Source organism: Mandrillus leucophaeus, unplaced genomic scaffold, assembly GCF_000951045.1.
Source record: "Mandrillus leucophaeus isolate KB7577 unplaced genomic scaffold, Mleu.le_1.0 Scaffold384, whole genome shotgun sequence".
Lineage (NCBI taxonomy): Eukaryota > Metazoa > Chordata > Mammalia > Primates > Cercopithecidae > Mandrillus > Mandrillus leucophaeus.
In genome coordinates this window covers 10,001-34,181 of record NW_012104076.1, presented here as the reverse complement: position 1 = coordinate 34,181, position 24,181 = coordinate 10,001, and the positions used below count along the sequence as shown (strand labels likewise).

At 34.2% G+C, this 24,181-nt stretch overlaps 1 protein-coding gene across 9 annotated transcripts in view; it reads left to right on the top strand.

Annotated features, from left to right (window-relative positions):
- Positions 1 to 24,181, top strand: part of NFIB (nuclear factor I/B) — a 334,278-nt gene that overhangs the window by 307,311 nt on the left and 2,786 nt on the right. For 5 of the 9 annotated variants that reach the window (XM_011990840.1, XM_011990844.1, XM_011990842.1 and 2 more), the window contains 2 exons: positions 6,666 to 6,754; positions 20,493 to 24,181. The exon at positions 20,493 to 24,181 is cut by the window's right edge and continues 2,786 nt beyond it. In XM_011990840.1, the coding sequence (XP_011846230.1) occupies positions 6,666 to 6,754; positions 20,493 to 20,622 (219 nt within the window). In that variant the 3' untranslated portion in view covers positions 20,623 to 24,181. Of the gene's footprint in view, positions 1 to 6,665; positions 6,755 to 15,351; positions 15,357 to 20,492 lie in introns of all 9 variants that reach the window. The other 4 variants (XM_011990845.1, XM_011990847.1, XM_011990843.1 and 1 more) reach the window with 2 other exon arrangements.

Genomic DNA, 24,181 nt, shown 5'->3' with positions numbered 1-24,181 from the left:
TAATATGAGACAACTTACTTGAATTAGCACCAGTTTCTTATCTGGTCAACCTCATAGTGAGTTGCTAATTTCAGGCCTCCTTCCTTTGCTATCATAGAAAGTTTGGTAGTGTTAATACAAGAGAATCTGGCTAATTTGATTATCACCATTACTTTTGAGTCTAAGGTCATAATAGGAGCCTAAATTATTACTGTTGTACATCAACATATATTTAAAAATCTCATTGTAAGTTGGAAATAAAAGTTTGCAGCTAAGAAGCTTCTTGTTTAGAAATAAAATTTCACCATTCGAACAAGCCATTAAAGTACATATTAATTTTTGATGTATATTTGAGATTTCAATTGAATAAATTAGGAGCCAACTTTTTCCTTCCCTAAGTGAGACAATAAAGTCAAGTAAAGTCTAGTTTATAAGAAATCAGTCTTATTTTCATAATCTCAAATTATAATATCCTGACTATACATATATTACCTATAATAAGAGCTAATGAATCAGTGGCCTGATCAATTCAGGTCTTTGCATTACTTCTCACAATTGCATGGATTTTATTGGTGCTTGGGCTTCAGCATGTTACATCTCTTGCATGACTATATAATGCTGTTATTTGAATTTCAATTACTCGTTTAGTTTATATTTAAATTGTTTCAACACTTTTCTTATACACTTTTGTTTTTAAAACTAGAATTTGAAAGTACTTCTCATTGCACTGAAAATTTCTGTTACACAAAATGGCCTTTTTAAGAAATTACCTCTGTAGAGAGATTTTTTTAAAAATAAGATATTAGTTTAAATCTTCTTATAATATTTGTCGTGGCAAATGGCAAAGCCAAAGCTTGGTACTGCCACTGGAAAGGTAGTCATTTATTAGAGGCAAGCAATTAAAAGGACACAAGTGGACTATCAACAAACTTTTCAATACAGTCAGGAAGCAGGCTATCAACACTTGGGCTGTTCTTATTGTGTCTGTTATCATAATTGACAGCTTGACGTAAAACGCTATCACATGACTTCTGGGTAGGTATGTAAGTGGATAAGAGGTCACTTTTCACGTATGCTAGCTTGAAAGGAAACACATTTAAAGGAAGTTTCAGTCGAAATAATGGCTATGCAAATGTTTAGCTCTTTCGCTAGTTCTTAAATTCAAAAAATTCTTCTATTGTCTGTCTTTTGTCATTCACTGGTTTGTTCACTTACCTTTACTGGGAATCAAAGACTAATATCCAGAAAAGCTGTTCTAATTAATGTAAAAGTAAAATTAAGTTTTATGTAACCTTAAATTTTAATCAACAAAAACACAAGTAAAAAATTATCTTCTTTTCTGAAAATATTAACTTAAAAAAAATCTAAGTTGAATCAGGGAGGTAGAGGGAATTCTGAAGGTTATATTTACAGATACCTTAGCTTTAAATATTCTTGAGCTGCACATGAAGGACAGGGTAGGAAAGGAACAATGACAGGCAACTGGTATAGTGGGTGAGAACCAGGGATTAGGAGTCAGAAGGTTTGAGTTTTAGTGTTGATGTGACAGGGCATTTCTAACCTTGGACAAGTCCTTAAACCTTGGAAAGGAAAATGAAGAGGTTGAACTTCATGAGCTCCAAAGTCCCTTAAAGCCTTAAAATTTACAAGTTATAGTAGCTTCTAATGGAAAAACAAAAATTTCATTTTCTAATACTCATCTTATGATTTATGGTTTATAATGTTTATTCTGCTCATGGACTATGCATACTCATTTAAGTTAATTCTACTTCTGCTAATTAAATTAAATATCAAGAAACATGGGTTTCAGAAATTGGCTTTAGAAGTGACTTTTAAGATATGAGGATGATCTTGAGTATCTTTCTTTTTTCTTGTTTTGGTTTTTTCTTTTTTTTTTTGCATGTGTTACATGTGAAACATACAACACAATTTTATTCTGACCATTTTTCTTGTTCATACCATTCCTTCAGAGGTTACATAGTATTCATCCAGAGACCATTTAATTTGCTCCATGTAGGTAATTAATAATAGCAATAAAATAAAATTCTCCTAATCCAAAGTATTAATATTGGAGTGTTAATCCTTTTGAGCATCTGTCTTCCCCCACAAAAAGAACCTCCACCCCTCAAAAATCTGTTTCCTTGAGGGTCTGGAGAAATGAAGAAACACAAGAAAACATAAAACATACCTTTCAAGGTGTTCTCCTGAGGGTCATTGTAAACTTAAAAAAAAAAAGTGAGAAGGTAAATTTGCCTGTGTTGATTGTTCTGTTCACAGTTTAATGGTTTATTGGTTCAATTGAGATTTGTTGTCATCATAGGAACTGTTAGTACATCAGCCTGTTTGCTGAGTCTAGCAAAGTAGAACATTTTGCTTACCTTCTTTCTTTTGTTCCCAAAGCTAATTGCTGTGCATTTAACAAAAGACCCTGTTAATAACAAAGGAGAACCCCCATTTGAATAAACAAACTATTAGTCTGAAGTCACAAGCAATATTAATTCTTTATGGCTATCTGCTACTTACATGATTATTTGAGTATAGTTTAGGAAAGGATAATGATCCAAATCTTAGGTGTTTCCCCTTTATGTAGCCATTTGAGAGGAGCCAGATGGCCCCTATCCTTTTACTTTTTTTCTTTGAAGCAATCTGATTTGAGTTGGGCCAGAAACAAGGTTCTCCTTCCAGAGACCATAGAACTCCACCCTAAGAACATGCAGTGAAAACTTCACCTTCCCTTCTTCCTTAGTTGTTTAAACTGTTCCAACCTTACCCCTTTACTGATAGCTTTTTTGAAAGATAATCTTACTTTCTTACTTCACCTTTTGTTTGGTTTTGAAATTCTGGGCATTTTCTCGACAATAGAATTTCGTATTGGTACCTGCATATAAATTAAAGGATTAAAATGATTTATATGAGTGCATTTTTGTAAGGATATGCATATGATCAGTTCTTTTTTAGAGTCTATATTGTTACAAAAATAAGTATTGTTCCCCACCTCCACATAAAAACAGATAATTCTAACAGACTAAATTTCTAACCTGAGTGGCACTTGGTATTTTAAATTTGATTACTATTGAGAGAAAAAAGCAATTTCCTATTTCTTAATGAAAAATACTTGGAAAAATTTTTAGAGCGTTCTTAAAGCTTTGAACTTAGGAAAATTCTATATAAATGAAAGGCATGTATTTATGTGCCACTTAAAATTAAAGTTTTAAAATAAAAAAGAGAATTTACAGCTGAATTATCTAACACTGATTCTGTCACAGGACAGAAACTAAGGAATCACCACCTCAAACTCAAAAAAGATTATCACCTATTATGTTAAACTTATTTAAAGCCTAATGTAAAATTATTTTTTATTAGGAAAACCGAATTACGCTAATGGCAAGAATATGTAACATGACCCCAAAAGAAGCTTAAATACGTGTAGTATTAACCTTTTAATATCTAGAGTCTGTTCAAAATTGGCTTGCTCAGGAATATCTTGGTCAAATAAGATTAGAAATTGATTTTCTTAGGAATTACTATCATGGAAATCTTTGGTGAATAAGTGATTTCTATTTTAATGATTTAATTGCTTCCTCCACCCATACCATCACTTTAAAATTTCACTTTGTCAGGGAGTTTGTTAGTTCCAAGATGCTTTATGACCAAGGTTTATTAATTGAAAAAAACCAACATGAAGAGAGAGGCTCTTGCTCCAGTAACCTGGCTTAAGTTATAGCGTGTCTTCTCAGGAACGTCAAGAAAGGTTGATAATGGTAGTGCACAATCTAAACAGATAAATAAATTTATAATATTTTACATTTTTAGTAACTAAAAGGAAATTCAATACTAATTAATATATTGCCAATTTCTTCGGCATTAAATTATTGCTAAATACATTTATTGTTTATTTTGTATGTACTTAAGCATATTTTTCCATTTGGGAGAAAATATTTCTATTGCATGTATCTTAAATAGATGATAATGAATAGCTGTAGTCAGGTTTATCCCCTTTGAGACTACTTTTAGAAAAGTCCCAAAATATGTTCATTTTTAAGTGTGCAGCATATGGTCAAAGATAGCCCACTTTACATTTTTTGGGGTGGTAAAACAGACAGACAAAATATTAGCAACATTAACAACAAAAAACCTAACTAATTTACAATACATCCTTCTGAGGAGATGTGGTCCTGCAGTTGTCTATGGGACAATAAGCCAATCACTGAGTGGTATTTAGATTCCCCTGGCTTTGTGAAAGCATATTATTTTTCTAAAAACTTCTCCAACCTAAATTGAGAGCCCCATAGATACTAATCTGAAGTTAATAATTAACACAATTAATGTGTTATACCTAAATATACATCTCCCCTCTTCTAAATGTTTGATTCAAAACTAGCATTTTCACTAGCCAGGCAACATAGCAAGATCTTGTCTCTACAATTAAAAAAAAAAAAAATTAGCCAGGCATGGTGGCCCGAACCTGTAGTCCCAGCTACTCAGGAGGCTGAGGTGGGAGGATCACTTGATCCCTGGAGGTTGAGGCTGCAGTGAACCATGATCGTACCAGTGAACTCCAGTCTGGGCAACAGAGGGAAAGCCTGTCTCAAAAAACAAACCAAATAAAACTTAAACAAAACCCTTCCATTTTCACTGACTACAGTAGAATCAGTAAGTGATTAATCAATAACATTATTGTTGTACAAAACCAAGTTTCTTGAACTGTTTTTTGATTGTTTTCATTGTACTTTTAAAACTTGTATTTTTAAATGGACCATTGTTTTACTGTAAAAAACAAAACAGGAAACAATTTGCCCCATCACACTAAATTTGATTAGACAACCCATTTTGGGGACTTTTAAGAAATCTTGCCATGTTGCTTCCCACTAGACTGAACACATTTACTTCTTTGAAATGTTCAAAGTATGTCATTTGATGTAAAACAAAGCAAGTATACTTTTTTTTCCTTCATGCGAGTATTTTGGTCCATTTTAAGAATATTTATGACCGGGTACCGTGGCTTATACCTGTAATCCCAGCACTTTAGGAGGCCGAGGTGGGTGGATCACTCGAGGTCAGGAGTTTGAGACCAGCCTGGCCAAAATGGCAAAACCCCATCTCTACTAACAAAAATTAACTAGGCATGGTGGCGCACTCCTGTAATCCCAGCTACTTGGGAAACTGAGGCAGGAGAATTGCTTGAACTTGGGAGGCGGAAGTTGCAGTAAACTGAGACGGCGCCATTGCATCCTAGTTTGGGTAGTGAAATGAGACTGTGTCTCAAAAAAAAGAAAAAGAATATTTATTTTTCTTTCTAATTTATTTACTGATTTATGACTTCTTTATGACATATATCCTGAGCAGAATCTACATGTCTATCAATCTGTTGATCTATCTATGTATATGCAGGGAATTTTTTCAGTTCTTTAGATCATAAAATCACTTTTACTTGAAATCCTGAAATATGCAAATAATTAAAACACATGGTTTGGAAAGTTTAGCTAGTATTTTTGGAGCCTCATAGATCTACAGAAAAATGAGCAAAAACTATCTTTCTAAAACTCCTGAATCACTATTACTTAGTGTGTGCAGAAGCTCGAGAGTCTAAAAGGGAAAGTGAAGATTCTTAATAGCCTATTTTTTTGGACCATAACATTATCAGAAATGTTTAAAATCGTTTATTATAAATTTTAGATTTATGATAATTTATGGTATTTTGGTTCCAGTCATCATCTGGAAATTCTCACTGAAAAGCAGCAAACAAGGTTTAGTGGATTACTGTGCAGAAGTCATCTTTTCAGTGTAAGATGCTGTTAATTTACAGTGTGGCCATCTGAAGGTTAAAAACTGTGATTTTCTAGTGTGTTCCCCCCCCAACCAGATAAGTTTACTTTCTTAAGAATAAAAATAAGCAATATATCTTTTCAATAAATCTGCTAGCACTGTAGGGCAGCTGTTAACCAAGCAGAGCTGGATAGGGTTACTCGAACAGTCTCTGAAGGGCAGAGCTGATGATTCGGAGATCTGGGAAGAATTTGTTTCAGCTTGTATTCAGTGCATTCCTCACTTTCTTCAGATGTAGTAAAGTATTTTAAATGCCATTACTCTGAGTTTAAAATAAAACTAGAAATGGTTATCAACTCTTTCTAAACAATGCCAGTTTAAGCAAAACAAAATTAGTAAAAGGTTAAAACTGAAGACCTTGATGCTTCTAAACACAAGTTAGGGTGAATGTTTATAAGGTTGGCCTTTCTCCTCTAAACTGCATGTCTTCTATGTTTTGCAAACTGCATGCTTAAAGTTATTGATTATTTTATTCAGTGCAGATTATTTGGTGTGATGCATAGAAAAAAGCATTTTTATTTTCTTTCTAAAATATATCTCTCTATTGAACATTAACGTTTGCTTTTATTCCAGCTCAATTTGTACTCTAATAATGGCTAATTGTTATGTTCTAAGCACTTGTTTCTCTTGTATGCTTTAATTAATAGAGAAGCATATTGCAATAGCTTTTTCTAAAAAAGAGTCTAGGAATTTTGCTTTTCAAGAATAAGATTTTCTTTTGCTTTTTTTTTTTCTTTAAGTTGCCTCTTGGGAAAGTAAGGTTAATGCCATGTACAGTACTAGTTTGCATGTGTTCATTTAAATACTAAAAACTGTAGTACTGCTCGATCCATATCTGACTGCTAGGTTTCAATTGACAGCTGAGGATTTGTGACTGGACCATGAATCAAAACGGCAGGCATTTATACCCCAGTACCAGTGAGGATACATTGGGAATTACTTGGCAAAGGTAACATTTTAATTATTTCCAACCCTACACTTACACCTAAAAATTACATGAGCTATAGTGTTTGTTTTTAACCAGCTTTACAGAAAATATATGTTGAAAATTTAGTTGTTTTGGCTATGCCATTCTTCTTTCCCTGTCCTCCTCCTTTATTTCTTATGTAAATGGAACATCAAATTAAGTTGGGACTATAGTATATGCTTACTGATCATTGGAATTTTTAAATGCTATAAAATGTTTTCTACAATTTATAATATTTTTGGTCGGGGAGGGGGTAGAATGTGACATTTAGATTTTAGGACCTGAAAAGTGAAATCACAGCTTTAGCGAAGATTTTTCAGCTACCTGAGGATAAAGCATTGGTTTTCACGTTGTAGATTTTTCTTATTTTGACTCTTTCCCCTACTGCTAATTCTAAGCCATTTCACTATTCATTTTTTCCCCTGTTGTAGGGAAAAACTAGTAAAAAAAAAATTGGTTAGTCAATTTAACTGTTATTGACAGCACCCATAAATTTCGGAGTAGGAAGATTGTTGGAATCAGTAGCTGAAGAAGGAATTTGTTAAAGTTTTAATTTCTGTTTGTATACTGCTGTGATTCATGGAAGATTGATTTTATTTGGTTGGCTGAGGAAGCTATTCTAAAACTTCATTTTCAAAACCAGTTCTGATATTGTTTCATGCATTGCCTTTAGAAAGTAAGCAATTCAAAGTCAGCTGCTTCTTATGTATCATTTATTTTATTTAAGAACAAATTGTGTCAAATTGACAAATTAAATAATTAGATTCATGGTATAATTATAAGTAATAAGAAATAAACATTGGCAGAAAAGAGTGAGGTAATCCCAGAAGGAGTTCACCAAGTAGAGTCAACATAATTTTCCAGCCCTGCTCTGATTGTAATCCTCCATTTACGGAAAGTGTCTATAGAAAGGTATATACTCAGATAGAGTTGTGGATCGTCTACCCATCTCTGTATTGGTTCACAGAAATTGCCAAAGAGTAGATTTTAAAGAATCAAAATAATTAAATGTCTACTTTAATTCAGATAAAAATTAAGGAAATAATTCAGATTATGTTTTTAAAAACAATGACTTTTTATTAATTCACTACTGAATTGAATACCATGTGACTTTTCTTCTTGAAGATTGATATAACATCCACTTTTAAAAGGGATACAGTTTTACATATTGTGATTTTTTTCAACAAGATTGTATTCATCATCCCTTTTGAAAATAATAGAATATATGCTTATAAAAAGATAAACTCAATGTAGGCATCTTATCCAAATAGCCTTTAACGATTAATAGTCGTAATTAAATTAAATGAAAGCATCTCATTAAAATATTCCAAATTAATATACATTTTAAAGTTAATTGAATTGAGTTTAATAACCTAATATTTCCATATTTTATTTAATAAAAGTTAATTGAATTTAATAACCTAATATTTCCATATTTTATTTAATAACTCTCTTATATTTCATGCTCTATCAGTTAACAAAATGGCTCATGTCTGCATACAAACTTACCATATTTACAAGAATTGCAAACCAGATGACATGCACTCATGTTTGTAAGTGCCCCTATAGCTGTGTGAACTTCCAAATCTATGGAATATTGATTGGCTTACTAAATCTAAAAATAGGATAGCACCTCTAAAGCATATTTGTAAATTGTTAGAGATTTAAAATATAACTTTACCTAGTTACTAGTAATTTTTTGAATAAAAAATTGATAGCCCATGGAAAGAGAAGGTGAGTGGGCAATAAATCTCAGAACACATGTATTAGAGGAAATGAATCTGATGATTACACTCAGTTCTTAGGGCAGTATTGTTGCTGTTACAAATCCCCTTCCTGGTGGAAAATTGATGTGGTAATCAGTTTCAGGCCATAGTAAGTCAGAAAAAAATTCAGAATTTATTTAGGTAAAATATTTCTTCCCTCTCAAAAATAGTAACTTTTCTTTTGATTAGTAGGTAATGACATGTAGAATGGTCTTAATGATTCCAAAAGCTCTTTAAAAGGTATCTTGGTTTTTTTGGTTTTTGTTTTTTATTTTTTAGACAGTCTCACTTCCTCACCCAGGCTGGAGTGCAGTGGCACGATCTTGGCTCACTGTAACCTCTGCTTCCCAGGTTCAAGTGATTCTTATGCCTCAGCTACCAGAGTAGCTGGGATTACAGGCGTGCACTACCACGCCTGGCTAACTTTTGTATTTTTAGTACACATCGGATTTCACCATGTTGGCCAGGCTGGTCTGAAACTCCTGACTTCAAGTGATCTGCTCGCCTTGGCCTCCCAAAGTACTGAGATTACAGGCGTGAGCCACCACACCCAGCCAGTATCTTGGTTTGTTTCTTCTCTTTCTATCCTGATTCAGAAAGCACATAATTGATAATGGCAGCCATCACATTCTACATTCAACAGGTATTATTGAATCTGTGGGCTGTGATAAATGCTGTGGTGATTGAAATGCTCACAGTTCTTAAAATCTAGGTGTGATGCAGTTCAGAATAAATAAATTCAAATGACACAGTTTGCTTTGCTTTGTTACAGTTTTCAAAAATGGACACAACAGAGTTCATATTTGATAATACAAATAGCCTTGTCTGTGGCATGACAGCTTATTCATCATTTAGAATTTATGACCTGTGTTTATTTTTAAAACTTTTTTTGAAAGAATTTTGAAAAAAGAAGTCATAAATGTCTGTAACACTAGCACTTTTAGGGGAGATAATAGACATCTAAAATCTTCAGGGCATAGCTATAGCTTTAGAATCATCTGAATAAGTTGAAAATATTTAAGAAATGTAGGTCTATTCATCCAAAGAATTAAATAATTTGCCTTTGTCACGATGGAATAAATAAAATATCACAGGTTATTTTTGTTGTGGTAGTTGCCTTTTAACAAAAGGCAATCCGTGGAGACTGTAGTAGAACAGGACAGAGCAAAACGGGTGTTTTGGTTTTGCTTTATTTTGATTGATTGTTGTTTGCTGTCATTAATTTCTTTGTACAATCACTTTTCCATGGTCACCCTCTTTTCTGCTTTATACTAATTGCCCTGTTGAGGTGTTTCCATGTCAAACGCAGCTCTTTTCGGAACTGAAAATGGCAGTGCCAAGGGAGCTGTGCGAGTATAATCAAAGCTGGAAGATTTCCTCCACCCACCCCCAACCCCAAGGCCTAAGCATTCCCTTAGGAACCAAAGCTGACTCTTTGAGAAAGTTTTCACAGCCTTATTAGGTTACAACCCTGAAGGTGTTTTTGTTGTTTTGACCTTAAAATTTTGTGAACTGTGTGTGTGTGTGTGTGTGTACGCACACACGTAGGAGTTGCTTGCACCTTGAGAGAGTCAATTTTTCTGCCTAAGTGAAAGGTCAGGAACTGCAGTTAACCCAGAGTAAAATACTGGTTTCATGAAGGGCTCCCTTCTAGTATAGTCAGAATGGGCTCAAGATCTTAGGAGGATGATAGGTGATGAATTGCTTAAGGTAGGTACTGTTGTATTTGTGCTTTGTCTCATGTGGACAAATTACCTTGTTGTATATATGAGTTATGTGGACATAAACATATACAGCAGTTACTCCCTGACTGGCTGTCTTTCTTAAAGTGATAGTCAGAATGCAGCCTGTACATCAGATATGAAAGATCAATATAATTGAATGAAAAAGAAAGCCGAAGGACAATCCAAGAATAATATAAACATAAGCTATTTTAAAACATTAGAGGGAGTGCTTCATGCAAAAGAGAAACTGAATTTATTGTTTCATTCTCTCTTCTCCCCCTTTACCCCTTTCAAGAAAACGCAAAGCCACAAGTGAGTGGTTGTATGTGTCTGATGGCTTATATAAACATAGAAGAAGTCTTCAGATGGCTAAAATAAACATGCGCGTGTTACCGAAGGATATGTTTACACAAACCATTTGCTCAGCCTCTGAAATAATGAATAAATGAAGATTTTACTAAAATGATTGGAAGGATTTTTGTGTTTCTGCGGATGCCATAATTGAATGGCACCAAAGAGACTTTTATCAGCTATTTTCCATGTTACATGTGTTAGCAGTTCCTTTCTATGGATTGAATACTTCATTCTGTAGTTACTTTACACATGTTTTTCTAAGAAATTGTCGTTTATTACTGCAATTCTAGAGAGTTGCTTGATTTCTCAAGAGAAATTTAGCAGCCAGTAAAGGTTATTTGGATCTGGTTGGTCAGGAGAGGGAAGGAAAAAAAAAAAAAAGAAAAAAAAGTTGGGGGGGTAATAGCTCTCATTTTATCCATGTAACTTAATTTGCATAACACTCGCCTCAACCGTTTTCCTTGCTTTGTTCATAACATTTTCTTTGTAAAATGTATGCTCTCAAAGGAATGAATATTTAAACAAAAATAATTTTCAATAATGGGTTGCAAACCATGTTTGTATTACATATATGTGTTTGTGTGCATGCATATATATGTGTGTGTATGTAGTGTGTGTGTATATCTCCACATATATGTGGCCTATGTATGATAAGGGGAGTATGTCCTTAGGTAATATTAAGAGTTAACTTGTATTTCAACATTACACTTAGACCATCCCTGCGAATTCACTAGGTTAGCATTTCCTGCTCTCAGTTTGTTATCTTGACACATAACTACAGTACAACAGCTGGGTTGTTCCTGGAGTTCCTGGGGGGGCTTTATTCTCCGAGTGCTGAATTTCCTTTTCCGCTGTCAGCTCTAAAGTGTTTTCAAATCCCCAACTTTTTATACACCGTTCTGGGCCCCTAGCACCACTCTGGGACTATGATAGAAATGCTGATACGGTAGATGAATGGAAGGATCTTTGGTTCAAGGTGGGGAATTGCAAAAACCAACATTTTTCACATGACCGTTGTTTGGTAAAGGAGCTGTTAACTAGTTTTGTCTTTGTATTTGAATATTCTTTTTAAAGGAATTACTCTATTCTTATCAAAATTATTTGCACCTGTTATGAAATCAAAAATAAAAACATTACCATTCTTAAAAATGATCTTAATACGGTTTTCACAGACGCACAACATCTGTGGTCTGGCTATTGAATAATATGTTGGGATTTGTCGTAGTTTTGCCTAACTTTCTCCATTTATAAAGAAAGATTTGTACAACACGACGTTTCCTTTTTATCTAGGCAAACTCTTCAGAACACTTCCTAAGAAATTAATTGTATTCCAGCCAGACTTGCATGCTGCCATCCCACAGGAAATGGGTCAGCAATCCATTAAGATGCCATTAGATAATCTAATTTGGAACTTAATCTCTAAATTAACCATGCTCCATACTTGAAGCATACTTGAGAGAAAGAAAAAAAGTTTACGTTTGAATCGATAGGGGAGCCGAAGCGTGAAGAAGGCTGTTTGTTTTTTCTGTAGCTGTGGTCACGTCTCAAGCCGTCTGGTAACCAGGAGAAACCAGACATGATGTAATTCCAGATTGAACTTGAACTTCAGGGACTTAGGATGGGGGAACAATGGACCATAGGAATCAATAATGTCCATTTTCCACATGATTATGTTTGGAGCTTTAAGTTAACCTTTATGGGAGAAGCAGCAGGATCTGCAGTGTGACCAAAATGAGATGATCCTGAGACAAGATGTTAGAGGAAAGAAAACAACTTTTTTCCATGATATTTTCTGAGCAGGACTGCAGATTCCAGCAGGATTAGAAAAGTTCCCGCTCTGCAGTAAACCAGTGGCCTGTTCAGAGCACTCTTTGTTCGCTTAGGTAGGACAAACTTAATCTTACGTTTCCTGTCAGATGATTTTTGGCAGCGCTACTGGAGAGGGAGGAGCATGATTCTGAAAATTCCCAAATGTAAACCTTGCTGATTAACCCTTTGCAGTGAAAGGAAGTGTATTAAACACCTACTTTATTTGAATATATTTTATGTAAAGTGCCATATTTACATGTGTATTTTGTCCATAAGAAATCAGTTCCCTCGACAGCCAGTGCACCATTTATTAGCTTACCTTTTTGGTTCTCATTTTTGCTAGTGCTGTTAGTAGGGATATGATGATTTTTTTTTAGTTAAATAACAAAGCCTATGAATTAATAAATATAATAATAAACATAAGTGATAAAAGAAAAGGCAAAATCTTAAGGTCAAGTCATTGAAGAATGCAAATTTTAAATATTGAGAAATTGCAGAAAGTTACAATTATTCTCTCTTGTTCACTTTGTTTCACACACAGGAAGATTCTTTTGCCCATGTGAACACAGTAGCAAGCATAATATTAAAATGTGTTCAGTTATTTAGTCATTTGTAATTTTATGCTTCAGCGTTCTGATACTAGTAAGTTTCATCTTTTAGAGGTAAAATTGTGCAAATAATGCTGATTTTTCCTTTTAAATGAAAATCATTTATAAAAGAGTCTCTTTTTGCTTTGTAGAAAACTTACATTTCTATTTGATTTAGTATGCCTTGGGTGATTTTCTCTAGTGAAAGGCACTATTTTGAAGCACCATTTTTTGTAGAGAATTTTGTCTGCTGTTAAATCTTCACGTATGCAAATAAGAGGAGCAGTACCACTTTTAACAATAGCATTGAAAAGGAGCCCAGGGTAGAGAGGAATACAGACAGAAAGAGGCTGGAAATCGACATGTGGGCTTCTCCACTGTGCTGTGGTCTGTGGGAGGAGATAAAATAATTACTCTGAGCCTGATAATTCTATATTTTTTAATTGACTAAAACCTCCCACAGCTACCTAAGTTCTTATATATGTATGCATGTGTGTACTGTAATTTATTTATAATTAGTCATCATAATAATTTTTCATCTTTAATTTTCAGTTCTAAAATTTGAAAAAGATCAGACACAATTTTTTTAAAAGTCCTTAATTTGGCCTGTTGAGGAAGAGCTTTTTTCTTATTTATGTTTAAACTGAACATTTTAAGGAGGTTTTTATTTAAGTGTAGGTTGCCATATTCAAGTCTTCAAGGATTGTGTAAGAATTTTTTACTCAAAGAGTGCAGTAATTATAAGAAACACATTTAATATTTAGTGGCAGTGCTCCCATATGGAGTGGCTTTTCTTGCCCTATGCTCTTTATTAGATAAAATGTTTCAATGGTAGATGCTATTATTTTACTTAGAGAATGCTAGCACTCATGCATGGTAAAGTTAACATTCAATCCACTATGCCCTAAGAACAAAACACTTCTGAAACAATTGAATATAAATTAATGAGATTTGATGGTCTACCATTTTGATATGCTATTTTCAAAACCATTGGTCCCCAAGGAGTAGCAATAAAGAAAGCTATTTACCTACTTAGTTAAGAAACAAATACGTTTCTCTTTCATTACTGTGAAGTCCTATTGCTTGCAGTTAGAATAATTCCATGAGCCACCTGCAGTTTATGATATTTGGTATTTCCCAGAGAGCCCACAAGAGTACTTTGCAGTTCAGGTAAGAGCTAGCCAGGGAGCTTTCTGATACAGATTATTACAAATAGTAATAATCATTAGGAATCATCTTGCATGCAAATAGGGTCATTCAGATGGCAATAATGATCCCTAAAAATGGGGAAAATAAATCGAAGAAACCCAAGACCAGTGTAAAGTACTTTGTATATTTCACTTCCAGTCTAGCCTCATCTGAAGTGGAACTCAACAAGCAAATTATAGACATACAGCCACATCTGCACATATGTAAAACAAAAGCAAATACTGCGTTCAGCTGAAAAGGAACTGGAATTGGAGAAATAAAGCACAGTTATTTGCGCTGAATTTTGAGCTCAAGAGTTATACTTCCACAGGAATTTCATTGTGATATGAACCTTAATTCACAGAGTCTTGTATAATTCAGTGGTAATATAACTTCTAGTCCAGTGAAAAAAGTAAACTATGCTTCACAAGAAGGGGAGATGAGAGAAGTTTAGTGGGTAGAAATACAGATCCTAGAATGACATTGCTCGAATTCAAGTCCTGCCTTCTACAATTTAGTAGCAATATGAGTTGGGCACAACACTTAACTTCCTAACTTCAGTTTCATCATCTGTAAAATCAGGATAATAATGGTCTTTTCTCATAGATTTGTTATGAGGATTAAAAGTTTTAAGGTAGGTCAAGCATGTAGAACAGTACCTGGCAAATAATACACATTACATAAGTGCTAGCAACTAGTATATTTATCAAGTACTATTTTCTTTGTCCTAATACATAAATAGATTCAAGTATTTATTCTTTCTACTGGTCTGAGTGACCATTTTTTTCACAAGATGTAATCTGCGGCCTTTGTGTTATATTGAAGTAAGCAACCAGTCCAAATGCACCCATGTACAACCCAGGACAGCATAGTTTTCCTGACAGGTTTTTTGCTATTAATAAGGAAAATTGTTTATTGTGCATTTTACAAGAAATACTAATACTTGTGTGTTAATATTTTGCCAATAAAATTAGAATGTTTAGCCAAGGAAGTAAAAAACTTTCCATCTTGGGGAGATCAGAAACTGTTGCAAAGGAACTAAAGGCAAATCCTTCTTTTAAATTAAAATACTTATTTTATTTATTCCCCATGATTTCTGGGCCATTGCTCATTTTTATTGCCATCTGTAAATAATGTGGCTACTGGTACAGTTGAGGTATGTATTAATATGTACAATTCTTTATGCTTTATTCCTGTAATATTTTTTAAACTTCTTGAAAGAGTACTTACTATCTTTGAAGTAAATATGGTATTTTCTCATGATTAAACCAGTATATAAATTCTAAATGGACAATATTATTATTGCCCTGAAAAATATTCACATATTGGATACTTAGACATTTTATAAACTGTTTAACAAGTATGTTATCTCATCCATTATCAAATACACACAGACTAGTAATAAATGATTTTTGCCATTCTGAAAATAGCTCTTATTGTTTTAATCACCTCCAACTAATAGGTGATGTAAAGTCTTTGACTTTGTTTAGTTTTTGGCTCAATATAACGGCTTCATACATGTTTATGTGGCACCCTGGGGTTCATAGGTGTTAGTGAGCTAAAAGGTAAGGGCCCAAATCTTTTGGCCTAGAAGACACACTCACATAATGCACAATTAAAAAAAACAGAACCATAAAATGTTGGTATGGCTGCCCAGAGCTATTTCTCCCTTTCTTTCACTGAAAGGTATAGCGTCTCTTTACTCTTTGTAGGTAGATGCAAAGATGAACTATTTTACCCAGTGTATCCAGGATAAGACATATAGAAATAGTGCATCTTTTTAAAAGGAAGAAGTGGGTATCTTCTTCCCCCTTAATCCTCATGCTGTAGAACTCACCCTAGTAGAACTTCAACTAGATTTGTTTCAGAGGAGATGAATACGTAGAATTTCAGATCACTTGGCCACTTAGACCAGCTACATATTCTGTGCACTAGTCTCTTCTGCAACATTAGCTAGGTTATAATCCAGCTTGTGTGGGGCATGAAAAGTTCACTGTCTCCTGAAGCCAATTAATTTTGCCTTCAGACCACTCTGTTCGAAAGTTCTTTCTTATGTTAAGTCATCTGACTTCCTGTGGAGGCAATATAATATAGTGAAATGGCCAGGGAAATCACACAGATCTGAGTCATAACTGAGAGCTAAGTGGGAGACTTTGGGCAAACTTGCCTCAGTTTCCTCATATATGAAACAGAGATAATGATGACCATCTCATGAACTCATTGAGAAAATCAAGTGGCGTAGCATATGTAAAACACCAAAGATGGTACCGTGATTATAGTAAGTCCTCAGCATGGCTATCGTCTGGAAGTTTTGCCTTTGTGCTATTCCTTCAACCTGAATCATGCTTAAGAAGTCTATATTCCTTTCCACCTCAACTGCTGTATCTTCCCTGACTACCTTTAGCTGTTCTTCAATGACATAATTTGGTTAGTTGCTTCAACAAATAAATGCCATAAAGTTAGATTTTCTTGCAGAGTGCTACCTAGAAGAAATACAGTACTTCAGAGGTAGTGTTACCAATACAAAAATGAACTTGGACCATCACCAGTAATGCATCTTAGGGTCAAAATAATTCATTTGCTTCTTCCCTTTTGGGGGGAGCCATGTCATACATTTGGTCAAAATAGCAAGAAAATAGTATCCATGATATCAAACATTTTATTTTTGGAATTTTGATTTAGCTCTTGTGTATTTATTTTATAATGAATTATCTCATTATATACAGAGTAATAGTCATTAGGATGAGTTGTACTTTGTGTTAAGGTACTATCAAATTCTTTTGTGTCAAATTCTGCTTGATTTTTTTGCAAAGTAATTATATCTTTTTTAAATGGTTATATCTAGTTTATATTTTCTAAAGATGTGCTTTCAGCTTTCAGCTGTGCTCATCTTCTGTTTGCCCAAACAAATGTGATTCAGCAATGAGAAATTTGATAAAAACAAAGCAAATGCACACTTACAAAGATACATTGCTGAAGTAGCTGAATTTGAGCTTGAATATTTTGAAATCCTTTCAGTTATATTCTCATGTCTCTTATTGGAATGCAGATAGTTGGAATGAACATAAGATTATCCATATAGTAATTCTCAGTGTGAATTAAAACTATTAAGCATTTTACATGTAACTAATTTGTTTTTGTGTGTTTATTTTATCTATACATGTGATTATTGATTTTTATATAGAGAGTTAGATGTATAAAAAGCACTATTACATTTTTACCTGAATAAGTATGCAATTTTAGACCTTGTACTTTTGAAATTAAGTAATCTATATTACTTTGATTAAATGTATTTATTTACATTGTTATCTCAGTCATTGAATTAGTTTTATCAAGTTTTTTTTTTTCAACAGGACTACCAAAAATAGCTCTAAAAAATGTCTGTGCCTTATAGTTCTGAACTTAACCTACAAATTGGCAATAAGAGACTTGTAAAACTCGTATATGGGGTCTGCATAGTGTTAATGTTTGAGATTTATTTCCCCCCAAAGGTTCATAAACAGTATTGACAAATATATTGCACTCTGCAATTTTGATATGGTCATAATGTAGGATGGGCTGTTTGAAAGATTTAAATAAACATTTAAATTAAATTTGGTAGGCATTCTGCAGCAAGAGTCCTGTTAGTGACTAGCATCAATTTATTTTTATTGAACATTTTCCAAAGAATGACATATGTCTCTTCTAAAGAACTGAGTAAGAGAGTTATTGCAAAATAAACCCTGAATTTTCTGCCATTAGTTGGTAGACTTGTCCATGTAAGGAGCCACATCTATTTTCAATCATTAAAATATACTTTATATCCCTAAAGCATACAATCTCCAAATGACTTTCTTGAGCTCACTTAATTTGGCCCTCTTGTTAATTTTGCAAAGCAATTTGCTGCTTGTTGACATTGTATTTTACCGTCAAGGATTATCTGTTTTGCCTAGTCCTTTTGCTTTTGGTACATGCTTTTTACTTCAGGTTAAAAATAATGTATACCTGTTTTTGTAATTTATTTTATTTGTTAAGAAATAGCACCAGCTATGCTCAGACTCTATAAAGATAGATGTGACTAGGTCATTTTCTCTGTGAAGTTCACCTTTCAGTTAGTAAGATAATCCCAGATAGAGATATTTATGAAGTAATAAATGCTGTAACAGGACCATGTACAAAGTGCAGTGGAAACACAGTTGAGGGTAAAATAAGTTTCATGATTCATTATGTAACATTGTTCCCAATCAATGGTGCAAAGCACAAAAATAATTGTTGATGATGTGTGTGGGAAGAGAAATATGTGAAAACAGTTAAGCTGCTTAGTAAAAGTTTCAATAACAAGTATTCTTAAGAGTTATGATTTTTCATCAGATTATGAGGACATATCTTTTTAGTTTGAATGTGATTATTCCTGCTTAATCAATTTTTGTTAATGCTAAGTAGATCTAATTTTAAATTCAGAGATACCTATTTTCTTTTTATTGGGGACCAAATCACAACATATTCATGACTATATGTAATCTTGGGTGACACCTCTTAAAAATATATAGCTGGGTGTGATTTGAAACAATTAATTGATTTGTTTGTCTAAAAAATGTATTGAGCATCTTCCATGTGCTAGATACTTTACTAGAGATGGACTTTGCTTTCTTGGAGTTTGTAGTCTAATTATAAAATCCCTTGAGCACAAATGGTCATTGTGATGTTTGTTTGAAGTGTTAACTCAGAAATACGTACATATGTGTAGCAACAAGCAACATTTTGTATAGAGGTTATCACCAGAGTAAAAACAGTATGTATCAAGTTTTTTTAAAAAATCAGAATTGTTCCTTTAGGTTGATATTCCGTAAAGGTTTTTGTATTTTTGGAATTAAAATATGAACAAATGAGCATATCTAGATTGATAGCTACAACAATAGTGCCCATCTCACTTCATGGTTTCAAAAGTAAAGCAAGGGATACTCAATGAAATGTAAAACATTGAAAGTATGTTTCCATGCTAGGCCATGACTAATATGAGTACGGAATTGTCAGTTTGATGTTTTCTTGGTTCATGATTATTTATGCAGCTGTTACTTAACTGACGTTCATTTGGAGTTGAGTGTTGGAACAAGCAATACATTAGATTAAGTGTACCCAAAATGTGTGCTGTAGAGTTGTTTCATGATACCTAGATCTGATGTTTTTTTATCCTCCATATGATACTTCTTAAAGGGAGATTATGCCAGTAGCAATTAGAGAATTGTTTTCCAGCCTTTTTTTTTTTTTTTTAAACAGCCTGTAATTCAGCATAGGCGAAAGTTGAACTGATGAGAGGAAGGCAGGAATGTTATCATTTACTGCTTCCAACACCCCCACCCCTCAACCCGCCACCTATCCCTCCAAACTCCCCATGTGCAGAGCAGCTCAAATGTGGTATCATTACTGATGGGGAGGAGCAGGGAGTGCTCAGGCTTCTGCTGCAAGCCGATGTAGGGAAACATGCATTGGAAGGAAAAACTCTGGTTCTCTCTGAAAGTAAGTTAAAGAGGGTTAGGATAAGAAAACCACTGGAGAGCTATAGAACTAATCAGCACAAGCAGAGACCCTTGTGGCCTCCTGTAAATGTTTTTCCTCACAATGGGTATTCTGTAGAGAACAAGAAAAGCTGTGTTCCATTTTGGTTCTAGGATTCTTATTTGTTCGGTCTTTACTAAAAAACTCTGATTAAAATATGTTTGATAATTGGGCATTTCAAACTGCATATTATGCATGGGCCTACCTTAAACATGTAGTTTTTTTTCCTGTTGTAAGGAGAGAAGAAATATCTTTCACTGTACGTTTCAATTTTATTCAACCCAATAGGCAGGTAAGAAATTGAAACCCATCTGACCACTGAATTGCTTGTGAATTAAAGGTAAAACAAGATCAAAATATAACTGGCAACATGTATTGGTATCAACAGATTGCTGCTTTTCTTTTTCTTTTTTTTTCCTGTACAAAAATGAATCATATTGCATTTATATTGATAAATACATAATATTTTAGAATATCCTCAATCAATTAGAATTAAATAATTGTTTATATATCTTACTCTGGATTTTTCTGCCTCACTTTTGTCTTAGTTTTCATTTAAAAAATAGACTATAGAGTATAGATAGGTATAACATGTATAATTTGGCACATTTATCTCATATTAGACTGTAATTTTGAAAATAGTGATAGTAATAATTTGATGCATCTGGAACTTATATTGCTCATATTGTTGTAGATTTTAACATTGTGTTTTTTTTCTTTTTTTCTTCCCTCCCTGCTGCCCCTCTCCTCTCAACAGTCCTGGTACCTGGGCTAGCTTGGTTCCTTTCCAAGTGTCAAATAGGACACCCATCTTACCGGCAAATGTCCAAAATTACGGTTTGAACATAATTGGAGAACCTTTCCTTCAAGCAGAAACAAGCAACTGAGGGAAAAAGAAACACAACAATAGTTTAAGAAATTTTTTTTTTTTTTTTTTTTAAAAAAAGGAAAAGAGGAAGACTGGACAAAACAAAGGGTGAAAGGAAAGAAACTGAAGAAAGAAGATAATAGACCAGCAATTGCAGCACTTACAATCACTAATTCCCTTAAGGTTGAAACTGTAATGACATAAAAAGGGTCGATGATATTTCACTGATGGTAGATCGCAGCCCCTGCAACGTAGCCTTTGTTACATGAAGTCCGCTGGGAAATAGATGTTCTGTCTCTATGACAATATATTTTAACTGACTTTCTAGATGCCTTAATATTTGCATGATAAGCTAGTTTTATTGGTTTAGTATTCTTGTTGTTTACGCATGGAATCACTATTCCTGGTTATCTCACCAACGAAGGCTAGGAGGCGGCGTCAGAGGTGCTGGGTGACAGAGCCATGAGCCAGCCATTTTATAAGCACTCTGATTTCTAAAAGTTAAAAAAAATATATAAAATCTCTGTAGCCTTTAGTTATCAGTACAGATTTATTAAATTTTGGCCCTTAACCCAGCCTTTTCCAGTGTGTAACCCAGTTTGAAATCTTAAAAAAACAAAAAATGAAAAAAAAAGGAAAAAAAGAAAAAAGGAAAAAAACAGTTTGAACACAAAGGCTCTATGGAAGAAATGCCTCTATGTAGGTGAAGTGTTATCTCTGCATGCAACAGTAAAAATTAATATAATATTTTCCCCACAAAAGAAACACTTAACAGAGGCAAGTGCAATTTATAAATTTATATCTAAAGGGGAATCATGATTATAAGTCCTTCAGCCCTTGGACTCTAAATTGAGGGGATTAAAAAGAATTTAAAATAATTTTGAACGAATTTATTTTCCCCTCAGTTTTTGAGGGCATTAAAAAGGCATTAAATCAAGACAAATCATGTGCTTGAGAAAAATAAAATTAATGAAAACACAGCACTTATGTTGGTTTAGCTGCAGCCTCCTTGGAGGTAGAATTTATTTATTTAAAATTACTGGTTGCATCAAGAACCCATAGGGTGTACAAAAGGTTCTATGAAATCTGCATTATAGAGACAAAGAGGCAGGCAAATCCATGTCACGAGGGTAAAGCTTACAGTTTACAAACTGGGAACGCCAGGGTGTAGGATATACAAACGCACTCTTGAGAAAACAAATGTAATCAGGGTGCTGAAAACTTGCATGGTGCTTTCAGACATTAGCCTTGTTCAACAAATTTCTTGTATTGACAGATCCATAGTGTGCATGGGCAGACACATTTTGCCTCTATGTCTCTTAAAATTTTAATTAAAAATACTCTTTCCAGTAATCCTAATTTGCACGAAGATATAATGTCCACATTACGTGCCTTGCCTTGAAATCTAAAAAACAAAAAACAAAAAAAAAAACAAAAAAAAAAACAACAAAGTGACATCACTACACTTGTTTTGCTGCATTTATTATCATTTTAAATCTTTACCATTTTTATGACAAAATATTTTGTACTCCAGACGAAGAAAAATGTGTGACATCATGGATTTTTTAGACAGTTATACCTTTATCTCACATTTATAAAGCATATCATGGCTGTGTATAGTTGCCGCTTAAAAATTGTAATCGACCAGCAATATTTTCAGTATTTTGGTGTTTTTTTCTATTAACCTTTCATGTTTTTCATCTTCCAATTAATATTTGGGGGGGAGGGGTTTCAAATTTATATGAATTATGCAATACCAAGTTTTGCCTATGTAGGTAGTGCTTTTAGCTGTATTGGTTATTATAGGTAAGTACACAGATTTAAAAAAAAAAAATAATGTATGCTTTTTTGTTTGTTTGTTTGTTTTAATTGACCAAAGTGGGTACTGCTATTTTTGCAGTGTGATGAGGTCCTTTTGTGTACTGAGAGATGGACAGGGGATTTTTTTTAATATACATATATATATATTCTGGGGTGGGTGGGAGGATTTTTAACACTTTACAGTGTAGCTGTGAAGCAGTGCACCCTGAGATGGGCCTGGGCTGCAAAGCGACTGTTCTGCCTACTGTGACAAACTTCAACTTACACAGGTTCCCCTCTCTAACTTCCCACCTGGGGTGCAAGCTGAACTCATTACTGGTTTTCATAACAACACTATAGTAAGAACAAGCAAACACAACAAATTCTCCTGGAGGCAGACTTGGCTTAAAAAGGCAGACTTGGCTTGATGATAGTTTTTTTTGAAAGTTCCAGATCCACAGTGGAGAGTGAGCCTGTCTCATATTTGGCAAAAATACTTGTTGAAATGTCCACATAGGGTATGTTGGATGTTTAACACTTTTGAGGGTTTAACACATGAATATTCTTTCTCCTAGAAAACACGTTAGACCTGTTGGAGGGAGTCTCCTGTATTCCTTCTCCACCACTTTTCGTCCCCATTTCATTTCATTAATGATAGGATATGATTTACCTGTGACTTACTACTTCAAATGGATGGCAGTGCACTTGGATTTTTTTTAATATCCAGAAGATTGAACAGAGGGTTGCTATTGTTGAATGTATTTGGACTGATAGATTAAAATCAAGGTTCAATTTTTAAGGAAGAAAAAAGTAAATCCTGTTTTCATTTTACCTGCCCTTTTAAAACTGAGAACCAGAGCAGAAGGGAAATATAGAATTTTAAGCAATTAATCTTCCTGTGGATGAATTAAACCCATTAGATGCTGATGGGATTTTTTTTAAGGAATGGTACCTTAACTATATATTTGATTTCGTTTCCCCTGAGGGCTGGAGGCTGAATGGAGGCTGGTTTTATTTTGCCCTTCCCTCACCCCGCAGTCCCATTGAGTGTATTCATTACTAGAAGGAAAATCTTTCAGAATTAGCGACACATGGTAGGCTGTCTTAAGGAGTCCCCTGGCCCCCTTCCCCTAGGCCATGGCCTAATAAAATAAACTGTCAATTGTTCTCACAGCATATCATTTAATAATGAATACTTTAGAACAATGCTTATGGGCTGGAGAATTGTATTTGATTAGCCCATTCAGTTTGATGGCCCAAATGCTGAACAGCACAGCGGGATCCTAGCAGTGCAAGTTCAAAAGTAAGTCCAATCATTTCCGTGATACTTGCCCTGGTAGCAAACAGATCATCTCAGCCAAGCTCTTCATGTATCTTTGACCTATTAGGTGAACAAATGAACCTCACAGGACACACAGTATTTTTTAAAGGCAGACTCGCTCTCTTTTTTGCCAGTGAATGAGCAGTTCTAGCTAACCAAGTTACACACTGTGGGTATTCCTGCCTGCCTCTTGAATACAAAGGCCTAGTTCAAGTGTTGCTTTTTTATTTCAAATCAATTTTTCCTTCTTTCCTTTTTTGAGATAGAACTATTAAAAGTACTACTATATATATAAAATCTCAAATCAACTTTTTGGCCTCCTCCTCGTGTACCAGGAAGTATATTCTGACGAAGGGCCCCGCTTTTGCAGGTCTTGCACGCCCCTCCCTTACCCAGAACTGCAGAGCTTCAGGATGGTGAAGGTCACCCAAGGGCATGAGTAGGGGGTGGTGTCTCC